At 39.8% G+C, this 13410-nt stretch overlaps 1 protein-coding gene across 2 annotated transcripts in view; it reads left to right on the top strand.

Annotated features, from left to right (window-relative positions):
- The window catches only part of gfra1a (gdnf family receptor alpha 1a), a 79496-nt gene extending 70875 nt beyond the window's left edge, over window positions 1-8621 (top strand). For both annotated transcript variants that reach the window (XM_060871735.1, XM_060871736.1), the window contains 3 exons: window positions 343-548; window positions 4162-4206; window positions 6189-8621. In XM_060871735.1, the coding sequence (XP_060727718.1) occupies window positions 343-548; window positions 4162-4206; window positions 6189-6338 (401 nt within the window). In that variant the 3' untranslated portion in view covers window positions 6339-8621. The remainder of the gene's footprint in view (window positions 1-342; window positions 549-4161; window positions 4207-6188) is intronic.
- The last annotated feature ends 4789 nt before the right edge of the window (window positions 8622-13410 follow it).

The following is a 13410-nucleotide window of genomic DNA, read 5'->3' on the forward strand; positions in this document are numbered from 1 at the left end:
AAAAGAAAATGCAATGCATCCCGACGAGAAGCAGATTTCCTTTCACTGCCCTGAAGTTTCTCCTGAACCTCAGCAGCTTGTCAAAAGTTTCTTGACGAGTGATGAAATCTAAAAATTCCGTCCGGTGAAGAAATTTTAAATCTTCAAAATGTGAAATGTGATTTAAAGAGTGAAAACAGATTTGAAAAAAATAAATAAATAAATAAATAAATAAATAAATAAATAACAGCAACCAAGAATCAACTGAATGTTGACTTTATATTAACTTGATATACAGTAAATAAATAAGGGTTTGGATTAACAGAGGTCACTCTAACGCTTGAGGTCGATCTAATTCCGCAGGTAACGCCATCCAGGCGTTTGGAAACGGGACAGACGTGAGCGTGTGGCATTCGTCTGCGGTGCAGAGCACCACGGCCGCCGTCACCCCATCACACAGAGGGCGAGGACGTGAGAAATCGTCCAACTCCCTGGACTCGGACTCGCACGGCAACCACGTGAACCTTGGAGATACTTCTTCGATGTATCAGTTCTGTGGAAATCTCCAGGTCAGTTTCCTCCTTATATATAATTACTCTGTATTTAATAAAGGTTTTGATTATTAGTCATTTTTTTACATACAGTATATATGCTTGACATGTTACAGTGATAGAAAATAAAGCATGCATTTTAGTTCCTTTTTATTTCCAGTAAGATTCTTTTTAAGCCTGGAATCAGGATTTCTAATGCATTTCTGTCAGGACCACTTTGTCAAAAGAGAATGTATTAGATGATATGCATACAGTTAGTGTTGGCGGTATGGTTCTGTTCTGGGCAGGATTCCACGCGCCCGTCCGTGCACATGCGTGGTCAGAGCGGAGAGAGCAGCGACTAGAAAATAGAATAGACACCCCCTTTAACAGAACCATTAATCATGCGTAGAGTTTTATTTATTTATTTATTTATTTATTTATTTATTTTGGGGGGGGCAAATACACGAATAAATGAATAAATGGATAAATAAATAATTAAATAAGTAGAGAGGGAGAGAGAGAGAAAAATATGTGGAGATTTATGACGTAAACTGGTACAACGAACACAGGTTCCGGCATGGTGGAGTCGGGGATGGAGGAGGGAGTTTAAGTCGCAGCAGCAGCGGCTCAATGAATGGGAATTTAAATGGTCGGGTAATATGGATGTCGTAACCGGATTGGTGCTGATTACCAGCTGATGCACGCTTGACGACGTACAGTAGCCTTCCAGAACTAACGCGATGCTTGATGTTTGCTGTAAATAATCTCATGATGAGAAATTCTAAAGGAATAAAATACAATTTTTACTTTCCAACCGAGAGAGAGAAAGAGAGAACATCTCTTCGTCGTCTCGGAATCGTTTTCTAAGTAAGAATTCCAGATCGCAAAAAAAATCCAACGGAACAAATGAAACTAAAAAAAGAGCGGCGCCGCTCTTCCCAGATACCGACTAAGCAACATTTTCATATCTTAATGGTGATAAATGATGCAACATTTAGATGTACTGAAGCATTTGTTTCCATTTCTTTTACCCAAGCGATAGGTCAAGACCTTTCTCCAGAAGTGAATCATAAATTATAAAGAGTTTTTGTAGAGTATCAGATGCTGCTTTATTTATCATCCTGGACTTTGGCTCTGTCAGTTCCACCATCACACACACAGGAATACACAGGAATCCATTCATTATACTGTCACCAAAGCTCTTATAAAAGCCAGCGTTGCTCCAATATTCATGTTTTACATCCCATTCGCTGAGAGAGAGAGAGAGAGAGAGAGAGAGAGGGAGAGAGAGAGAGACCATGCCAGACACACTAACAGAAGCTCTTGCTCATCTGCATAAAACTCATTTCCCCTGAGCTCGAGGCCAGATTTCACCAAACCGGCGCCAAGCTGCCACACGGTGTGTTGATAACGTCTGGAGGGTTGAAATGATTTTCAATAGGGCACGAGATGGTGCGAACTTATTAAATCTTTCACACAATCGATTCACTCTTTTGTTTAGAGCGCCACGTCTACGCCGTTCTACACCAGGTACAGTAACGGACTGGAGGTATTTAGTACAGTAAATCCGCGAGCCGGAACGATGACCAAAACATTTTTTGTGGTTGTTGTCGGATGTAAATATACAAGCTTCACAGAGGTGTGTACTGTATGTAAAGGCTGTGGCCACTAATTAATATTTACATTTACAGCATTTAGCAGACACCCTTATCCAGAGTGACTTACAACTGACCTGGGGTTCGAACCCGTGACCTTCTGATCAGTAGCTCAACACCTTAACCACTGAGCTACAACATCCCAATATCTTATTAATTATTTCATTTGTGGCTAAGTACTTAACTCATTCTAGCTGGACTTTGAAGCCTGAGTCTGGAGCGGATTCATTAGTATTATACTTTAAACTCTGAACAAAGGGACAGTCACAGTCGCCGGCGTCGAGATACAAATAACGTATAATACGATACAAATAGCCGTCAGGCAAAATCTACAAAGCTACATACATGAGGGGCAAGTGGTTAAGGCTCTGGGTTGTTGATTGGAGGATCAGGGGTCAAGCCCAAGCACTGCCAAGCTGCCACTGTTGGGCCCTTGAGCAAGGCCCTTAACCCTCTGACCCCAGTTAATGTAACCACTGTAATGTATATGTGACCAAAATAAAAGGCTTCTGCTTTGCTACACAACAGATTAAGTCTAGAACCCGAGTTAGACAATTTGTGGCCAAAGTTAACACAAAACCTCTGGACGGTGTGATGTTACCTTCACCGCTCTGAGAAGAACGATGACGTCATGCTTTATTTTTTATCCGTTTCTAGTTAGTTTAATAACTGGCATGTGGCAGCCTAGTGGTTAAGGTGTTGGGCTACCAATCGGAAGGTTGTGAGTTTGATCCCAGGTCCACCAGGCTGCCACTGTTGGGCCCCTAAGCAAGGCCCTTAAACCTCAAAGTTGCTTTAAATGTAAATGTCCTTGTAGCAGCTATTAATTGTTCAGCATATTTACTGTCAAACGGAGGAACGGCTTCAACAAACTTAGTCATGGACTCCAGATACACACAACGTTGAGTACCTCAACACTATGAACTACTATCTTGGTGTCAGTGTATTAAATCGTAGACAAGTATAAATACAGCCAGCGTGTCATCGTGTGATTTTACAGCATTAGCATTCGCTACACAATTCTCTTTAGCGGACTGATTATTTAAGACCCTACACACTGCAGACTACTGCTTCTGATCTGATCTAAGGAAACGCTACTGAAGGATATTCCAGAATCTCTGGCAACCTCGCGAGTCAGTGCGAAATCCTGCCGCACTCATTTGTGTCATATTTAAGGTCGATGGTGCTGCGTTTAAACCCGGTGCATTAAGCCGAGCTGCATCTGCTCTTCTGTAATGTCTGTAATAAACAAAAAGTCACAGTGGCAGAAAGATGAGGAGAAAACATGCACTCAGACGTTTTCCACCTAAAAGTTTCCTTGAGGTTTGTTTGTGGTGATTATGGTTCCTCAGTTTCCTCTAATTTACCTCCATTTCCTTTTCATAACTCAGCTTTTTTGTGCTTTTAAGAGTGTCCAGATTTTTGAGAGCATTCAAGTACACTTTGGAGCAGTAGAAATTGCTAGGACATGCCATAACAATCTCTCTCTCTCTCTGCCTCTCTCTCTACCCCCCCCACCCCACCCCCCTCTCTCGATCTCTCGATCTCTATCCCCCCTCTCCCCAACACTCTCTCTATCCCCCCTCTCTCTCACTCTCTCTCTCTCTCTCTCTCTCTCTGTCTTTCTCTCCCCCCCTCTATCCCCCCTCCCTCTCTCCCTCTCTCTCTCTCTCTGCATCTCTCTCTCTCTCTCTCTCTCTCTCTCCCTCTCTCTCTCTGCATCTCTCTCTCTCTCTCTCTCTCTCTCTCTCTCTCTCTATCACCCTCTCACTCTCTCTGTCTTTCTTTCTCTCTCTCTCTCTCTCTCTCTCTCTCTCTCTCTCTGCATCTCTCTCTCTCTCTCTGTCTCTCTCTGTCTCTGCATCTCTCTCTGCATCTCTCTCTGCATCTCTCTCTCTGTCTCTCTCTCTCTCCCACCATCTCTCTCTCTCCCTCTCTCTCTCTCTCTCTCTCTCTCTCTCTCTCTCTCTCTCTCTCTCTCTCTCTCTCTCCAGGCACAGAAGCTGAAGACCAACCAAACAATAGATGTGGTTTGTGTGGTAAGTAATTTTTACAACATTAAACTCATTTGTATCTGATAAATTGCCAGGGAATTCTGATTGGCCAGGACGACGTTGCTTCGATCACGTTACTTTGATCACGATCGTGTGTAACAAAGTTCTAGCTAGCCGACATTTCTTCAATTAGCTAAGATGCGTTAAAGCTTTAGTGCTTAGTTTAGTAAAGTTAGTTTACCGAAATGGATGAAAACTCAAAATCTACTCACAAGTTATCCACAACAGCACATCCAGAACATACTGATATTTTATATTCATGTGCACATGGAATGACTGTCCTATCTGTTCCTCCGTAGAGTTCTGATCTGTATCTGTAGCTCTAGTATCAGACATAAAACCTGAGAGAAGCTGATAACTAAAAGATGCTCGTTGTCTTGTGATGATCAGGTGGAAAGTTCCACTTGATCGTTGACCTCGCCCTCGAGCGAACTTCCTGCTTGTGGGCTTTGTAGTGCAAAATGCTGAACTGGATGTGTTTCTTATCTTTTGGCTTTTAAAGTTCAGTAAATGTCATTGTACATAATAAAAGCAGCATTACACACCGGAGTGACATTTAGTGCTACTGCGGCGTGACCAAACAGCCTTAAAAACACACACACACACACACACACACACACACACACACACACACTTAGCCTGTACGTTCCATTACGACATTATTCATCATTATCTGTGTCATGTATATCAAACACAAAGTGGAATTTTTATTTCACCCCTTAACTAAAAGCGCATCAGCATCAGTCGCTTTATAGTATTTCGAGACTCTAGCGCTGTGGAAGTCTGATTTAACAGAGCGGTAAAGACGTGTAAAAAGTTTGAGTTTTTTAGTTAGAGAAATGAAGCGCTGCATTGGGAAGTGTGTTTTCAGACGCGGAGCTTCCAAACGTCCTCAAAACAACACCACGAGGAGCGACACGACACACACACGGACCAGGCTGTCTGATTATTTTAACTTACGATTTTGAAAAATCTCAGACAGATTTTCATTTTACAAACATGTATTGAGTGTGAAGTAAAACATAACAAGATTGTGCTGTTATAGAAGACGAGTTACTATGGCAACTTAGTATTTTTCCATAAAATAGGATTTAAAGATAAATAGATATTCAAATATCTATTCTATACTACAAATGAATAAAATACTATATATTCTATACTGCGGCAATATTATACTACAAATGAATACTATACTACAACAGTATTACACTATAAATTAACACTATACTACAAATTAATATTATACTATACTATTCTATACTATACAATATATACAACAAATTAATACTATACTATACTATACTACGACTGTAATATACTACAAATGAATACTATACCATCTATATTAGACTACAAATTAACACTATACTACACTATACTATACTATACTAGAAATTAGCACTATACTATATGACAGACAGTATTATAGTACAAATAAACACTAAACTATTTATACTATACTACAAATGAATACTATCCGTTTTAAGTATACTTTTTAACCATACCTTTATAAGTTGCTTATAGGGGGGCACGGTGGCTTAGTGGTTAGCACGTTCGCCTCACACCTCCAGGGTTGGGGGTTCGATTCCCGCCTCCGCCTTGTGTGTGTGGAGTTTGCATGTTCTCCCTGTGCCTCGGGGGTTTCCTCCGGGTACTCCGGTTTCCTCCCCCGGTCCAAAGACATGCATGGTAGGTTGATTGGCATCTCTGGAAAATTGTCCGTAGTGTGTGATTGCGTGAGTGAATGAGAGTGTGTGTGTGTGTGTGTGCCCTGTGATGGGTTGGCACGCCGTCCAGGTTGCTTATAGGAGACTGCAGTTCTTTCACAGCTGAGGGGTTAAAACAGTGGTTATGGAAACAAAGACGTTTTCTTAAATGATGAAATGTACACTTTCTGATCTGACTTGTTTAAAGAGCTCAGAGTCACGTTCCTATTTCGTTCCTAATCTCCTTCATGTCTTTGTCAGGATCCTCAGATCGACAACCCCAGCTCCTCCAACTCCATCTCGGGGAACTCAGCATCTCCGTCACTCTTTAGTGCTCCGTTTCTCCTGCTGCTCAGCTCTTTGCACTGCTCCCTGGCGCTCCTGTCACCCACCCCGTCACTGCTGTGGTAGCCACTTGGCCAACGCACCACATGGACGCTCGTAATTTGTATTAAGAAAAAAAAAATCTCAGATATATGTTCCAGGTCTCCCTGTTGTAATCACGTTCTCTCACTGTCTCCTCTGTATTTTTACAGCTCTGAGTTTTCTGAGCTTTGGTTGATGCGAAAGTGATTTTTGGTGTAACTCGAGTTTTTTGTTTGTTTGTTTTTTTTGTACCTGGAGATAAACAGCGAAAAAAATCGTTTGCGCAACTTTCGAGACGTACAACAATCTGGTCTGGTAGCTGAAAGACGGGAGACGAGTGGCGGCAGATTTCTTAAATCTCGTCTGTGTTTTTTGTGTACGTCGTGTGCTCTATTACGTGCGTCAACTTTTAAGAGGCACGCGATTCAAAGGCAGGCTCGCTGCGAGGTTTTGTCAATTTCAAGCCTTTTTAAACACACATAGTGTCAGAGACTTGGAGTAACTTTTGAAGGCGTGCACAAAATAATTCCGAGAAAGGGATCGCTTTGTTCGCTGGGATTTCTGTTGTGCATGATTCTTCTTATATCTCCGATGACTGCTTTCGTAGCTTTAATCTGATTATTTTTCGTGCGACATAGCTATTCGTACATGTACAGTATATATATTTTGAGATCCTGCTTTGGGTCAGGAAGACTGTGCCTGGGTCATGTTGAGCTGAGTGCCTCCAAGTCTATAAACAGTCACCACTGGTGTATATACGACTTTCTCAAACTCACATTCTCTGTTCTGAAACTTCGCTGTAATTGTAGCCGTCACCAGTCCGAACTCATCCGTCCTCAAAGTGCACCTTTATAATGCCTTTAAAGTGTAAACCGTGTTTGGGCCCCTTTCGTCCAAATCAGAATCTTTATATGTATTATATTAAAGTTTTTTTTGTGTGTGTGTGTGCTCCAGAGACTGCGTTACGGCCGTATGCTAAATTCCGATCTCGATCCTAACCGATCCGAAGGTTCGACTTTACAGTTTCCTTTGAAATGAACTCGAAGCATGTGCAGTTTCAACAGCTATTGCACATTTGAAGCATTTATGATATGAAGTTTGGCTTTTTTTTTCTTCTTTTTTTTTTTTTTAAGGATGAATATAACACAAGAGAAGCATTTACGCATCGCTCTCTTTATTTACTGGGCATCTCGATGTTTACTCGATATCTCGTTTTAATCGGACGGAGAAAATCCTCCTACTGCATATAAGGTCATAATGACTTGTTCAGATTAAGGTATATAGATACACACACACACACACACACACACACACACACACACACACCATTTACACGAACAGACTCCACCTTTAATGACGACTGCCCCAAAGTGAACAACAAAGGTTTAACTGAATACTTATGTATTGTTCAATGGTATAAGAAAGAAAGGGAAAAAATATTTTTGTATCTTTTGCATTGTTTCTTTTACCACAAAACTATTCATGTTATATGGATTATAAGCATTTAGAGGTGGTGTTATCAGGTCTATCTGAGCATATTAGGGGCAGATGTACAGTATTGCCCTGAGGTGGTGTTAGGGCTACACTGAGTGTACAGAACAATATTCTGGATATCACAGTGATCTTTTGGGATGGTGGATCGTTCCTGATACTCCCTTATTTTATCTTCTCTCTCAATACATTTACACCGCTTTAAGTACTGGAGAATGTACTTGTCTGTAAACGTCCAGGTTCAGGTTGCATCACTGATCAGACCAGAGAGAGTAAACTAAAGTAAAATAAAATCTATGAATATGTTACTCGTTCTTCATGAGCTGCCTTGAGCATAACAGTTCAGATAACCGCAAGCGATTGACTGCAACGAGCCACAGCTTTAGACAGAAATTTTTCTGGAGTTGACCGTCGCTAGTTTGCATCCTCACGGGTCATGGCTTGAAAGATCGTAACGCCAAAGGCGCAAACACGTGCACGAGCGTTTTCATCCGTTTAACATCTCTTTGCCTACTTTCACTTATCGAGATTAAAGGAAATAAAGCACACTTTCCAGTGTTCTGCGCACTCAGTGTATCCTGCAACACCTGATTCTGCTTTGTGCAAAAAAAAAAAAAAAATCCAAATAAAAAATAATACATTAATAATTATAAAAAATAAAACACACACACACACACACACACCTTTACACACCGACATTATAATGGTTGATAAAATGAAAGACTTGTTCTGGTTTATAAATAAAGGTTCCCCCTCTGACATATTTCTTCCTAGCTTGTGAAAATGTACAAATAAATATTATATGAAAACTGATTAAAATGGTGATTCATCCAAGTAGATACCGTGTTTTGTTTTTTTTTCTTTTCTTTAACTTTGGGTGACACTGGTAGACATCACCAGATGTTGTGGAAGGTGAAATGGTTCAAGGACAACAGATTATTTAACTGTAGTTATGGTGAATGCTTTAGAATTGGTTTCCTTTGGTTTTACAAAATCATACGGCAAAACAACAAAAAAAGGTTTACAGTACGTAAAAATCCGGTCCGTTTGGACAGAATGTATAATCTATATTTGTATATAGTCGCTGTCGGGCGGAAACCTCGTATGTCCAAATTTGGTCAATTTCATATTTTTTCACATATCGATGCTATTGGTCAGTCCCCACGTGGGTCTGTTATTTTTAAGTTATTAACCAATCTAAAGTCTTGAAAATAGCTTGAGTGCAAATCTCATAACTCCATTGGACACTTCAACTGTCCACCTCTTCCTCACTCCGCGGGAGAGCTTCACGGCATATTTCTGCTCAAGAAGAGTCGCAACGAATCAACACGTCTTCTGAGGTAAATGTCTTCAAAACACTGGGCTCAAAGAAAAAAAAAATCTTGACCCCCGCTAGTTCTGGTGCTCGTCTGAGGACAGGAATTTAGCGCAAGACAATCCACTGCAACGCAGACTAAACCCTGTGCACTGCAGATAAGGTACGGCGTTTTTTTAATTTCTTGAAAAATACCGGTTTTGGAGATACGAGGATTCCGCCCGACAGCGACGATATACTTTTGTGAATTATAATTCGATATAATTGTGAAATACAAACTTAGGTATGAACGTACTGTAAGAGCCGCATGAAACCGGGCAAAGAGCCGCGGGTTGGCCGCCCCTGTCGTAGACGACCACCCCGATGATAGTGGTGAACAGGGTGAAGAAGATAACGTTATACACCCCTGGCCGTATTTGCAAGAAATGTTTCTGTACATTGGAATGAAATATTCTTCCTACCGGATGAAGTGTCTCTTATACCTACCGAAAATCACTGAAATTTAAATTTTTACTTTTACTTCAAATACTTAAGTACATTAAATATCAGAAAATGACTTTTGATACTTAAGTACATTAAATATCAGATAATTTAAGACTTTTACTTGAGTAATATTCTAAAAGGTAACTTTTTCTAGTACGATACTTGTACTTTTACTCAAGTATTGCTTTCTAGTACTTTTATACAACACTGAATACATTTCTTCTCCCTCTTCTCCTTTTGGCCATTTTCTCCTCTTGTATGTAAAGTAGGAACTTTAAGGTTGCCATCATATTTTGTAATGATGAGCCTTAGTAACGGAAATAAATGTAATTAATCTTAAAGGAATTTGTTGTAAAAAGTAATAGCCGACAAAATCTGACGCGTCGTAAAACTGTGTTCGATAAAGTTTATTCATTAAAATCTGAATCTATTTGTTCTGACAATGTTTTTGTCCATAACAATGTTTTTTTTTCTCTGGAGGAAAAAGACTTTCCAGTGGCTTCAGTACAAAAGTTTATTGGATGAAACATTTAGAAGTAATAATTTATAAGTAATAAGAAGCCACTGTTGATAATATACTGTAGCAGTGATAATTGGTGGTGTAACAGGGACGCCTTAGGAGTCTTGGGATGCTGGGTAAACACAACGACCACCAAAACACTCTCATAATGAACAGCCACCTCATGCAAGTCTAATCACCAAGCTTCAGGCTACTACGTTTTGTGGAAAATGAAAAACGATATTTGCGTTGTGAATATTTGCCTTTTTTTGAAGACGCTCCGTTGGTGTGTATTTTCTTTAAAGACCACTTTGATGTTTGTGTTGGATTTTCCAGAAAGGAGGAACAAAAAAAAAAATCTTTTGCTCTTCTCCATAATTGATTTCCCTTGATTAAGCCCAGTTACCTGGGAGAAAGAATCCTACGCTGTTAGTGATAGAAAAAAGATTATTTAGTTAAAAACTGTTGTTGTTATGGAGTGCTTTTAAACCTAGAAGTTTCCCATATCAGCAGTTTATAACAGGAACAAATTTGCTTTGCGGAGATTCTTCAACACTACAAATATAATGTCGCTCCTTAATAAATCGTCGCTGTCAGGCGGAAACCTCGTATGTCAAAATTTTGTCAATTTTGTATTTTTTCACATATCGATGCTATTGGTCAGTCCCCACGTGGGTCTGTTATTTTTACAAGTTATTAACCAATCTAAAGTCTTGAAAATAGCTTGAGCGCAAATCTCATAACTCCATTGGACACTTCAACTGTCTGAGAAATCTCGTAACTCCACCTCTTCTTCACTCAGCGGGAGAGCTTTGCGGCATATAGCTTGTATATTTTGTCATAAAGCTTGTATCTCCGATAAAACGTGACTTTGGGAAAATGTTGTGTTAATGTTTTTTACACAACAGTATGATACAGTAGCAATATAAGGTATAATAACTTTAACTTTGACTATAACATACAATGTTTAATAACTCGAAAAATACAGCGTTTTTTGAATTTCCTGAAAAATAATGGTTTTGGAGATACGAGGATTCCGCCCGACAGCAACGAAATAAAAAATTGTTATCCTTGGTAAATAGCTGGGTTATAAATGGAATAAAACAGGTTGGCGCATACTGGACTTGGAAAAATCTCCCATGAAGTCTGGTATAAAGATTGTAGTGTTAATTCCTTACTTAGTTTGTCGTCGTTGGATGTGCCAAAATGACCAGTTAAATGTCCTTATAAACTTTTTTTGTTCTTGTTGTTGTTGAGACAAACGATCTCTTATATTTTATAGTCCATGATGTGCCCTCAAAAGAAAAAAACATCACTGTGACACTCGAGCAGCATGATGCCGTGACCTAAAAGCGCTATTGTGCGTCTGGATCATTTTTAGTTGAGAAACATAAAGGCCGGTCTTTTACAGCGATGATGAAGCATATTGTGCAGACCACAGAAGAACTAGAGGGCCATTCTTCTCACGGTGTGGGTGTATGTGACCCTGAAACAACTCCAGCCTTTGTAGTCCACTTGATCCTCCACCATCAGATGAGGACAATTACCAGGCATAAGTGGAACATAATTGTGTAAAGATTGAGGTTACAAATGAGTCCATCCATCTTCTGTGTCGAGGTCGTTGGAATGAGGGTATTCAAACACGATGGGTAGAGAAGGACTGCGAGTCATGCTGCTAGTCTTGTGAACGCTGAATGACTAAAAAACATAACACGCCAGAAAACGGGGTCTTCAATGGTTCTTCTACAACACCTTCCATACATTGATAGATATAGCCAAGTCAGAAAAGTATAACTCAATAAAAAAAAAGGACCCAAATGCATTTTAGGTTTTGAGAGTAAAGCTACAATAAAGAAAGACTTCTGTATCACTAGGTTTAGGGACATTCATACTGTATGTATTTATAAGAACTAATATCTCATTAAAAAATGAGTTACTGTAGCGCTCTGTGCATTGTGCAAGTTTCTCCCTTACTTACATCATAAATTAGTAGTCTTCTGAACGAAGAATGTTCTAAAATAATTTTAAATAAACTCCATTACAGATTGACAACTTGGCAAAAAGTATAAAACCTGTCATGTTTTTGCCCGTAGTTGCTTTTCAGTCGTTGCTGCTTCCATATGCTAAGCGTCTGCGTACCCCTACTGTCAGACATCAGCACAGATGGCCACACGCATACGACTGTAAGGCAAAACCAGGTTTACCTCAGATGTTGACCCACGGGGTTTTACTGCTTCTGAAAAACGATCCGAACGCCTCTCCATGCAGTGAAACGTTTAAACAGCTGTCTGCAATAACTAAACGTATAAAGCAATCGTTCAGAAGAACTCGCGGTATTTCCGTGCAAATAGTCCCCAATGAAAATGCAGGACCTTGTTGTTTTCTATGCTGTAAGATCTACTGTATAAACACACACATTATTCAGCCACACACACACACACACACACACACACATATATATATATATTTGTGTGGCTGAATTACAACAATTCTGCAAAGACAAATGGACCAAAATTCCTCCACAGCACTGTAACAGACTCATTGCAAGTTATCGCAAATGCTTGATTGCAGTTCTTGCTGCTAATGAGGACCAACCAGCTATTAGGTTTAGGGGGCAAACATTTTTTCACACAGGGCCATTAAGGTTTGGATTTTGTTTTCCCTTAATAATAAAAAATTGTTCCACTCGTTTAAAAACTGCATGTTGTGTTTACTTGTGTTATCTTTGACTAATATTTACACTTGTTTGATGATCTGAAACATTAGTGTGACAAACATGCAAATAAATAAAAAAAAATCAGGAAGGGGGCCAACACTTTTTCACACAAGTGTATATATACATACATATACTGTATGTTCGCTATCCTGTAGTAATATATAGGCATGCTGGAGTAATGAGCACTATGGCTTGACAAAGAAATAATCAATGGACAAAAAACAGGCTGTAATTAGATTTGAAAAGTTCGTCGCGACAAACTTTGATGTTGGCTTTGACGATGCAAGTATTCGCAAAGGCCGGTGCTTTTTGGAGGCGAGCGGACATAAGGGTCAGTGTTACTTTTGGAAGCAAGTAAACAGAAAGCTTGTTCATGTTGTGAAAATTCTTTATTTTCATGTGACATCACGTGACGTCATGTGACATCATCAGAATACACGTGAGGAAGTTCCCCTCATTTTTCTGAGTGTGTTGATATGTCACATGTCCATGTTGTAAAATGTTTTTTGATTTTGCATATTTTGGGGGCGGGGTTGCGGCACAACCAAAAGGCCAGTCGGTACACCAATTTAAAAGTTTGTTCAGAGTATCACCCTAAAGGAGCTGGCCGAGT

The sequence above is a fragment of the Tachysurus vachellii genome, chromosome 6 (assembly GCF_030014155.1).
Source record: "Tachysurus vachellii isolate PV-2020 chromosome 6, HZAU_Pvac_v1, whole genome shotgun sequence".
Lineage (NCBI taxonomy): Eukaryota > Metazoa > Chordata > Actinopteri > Siluriformes > Bagridae > Tachysurus > Tachysurus vachellii.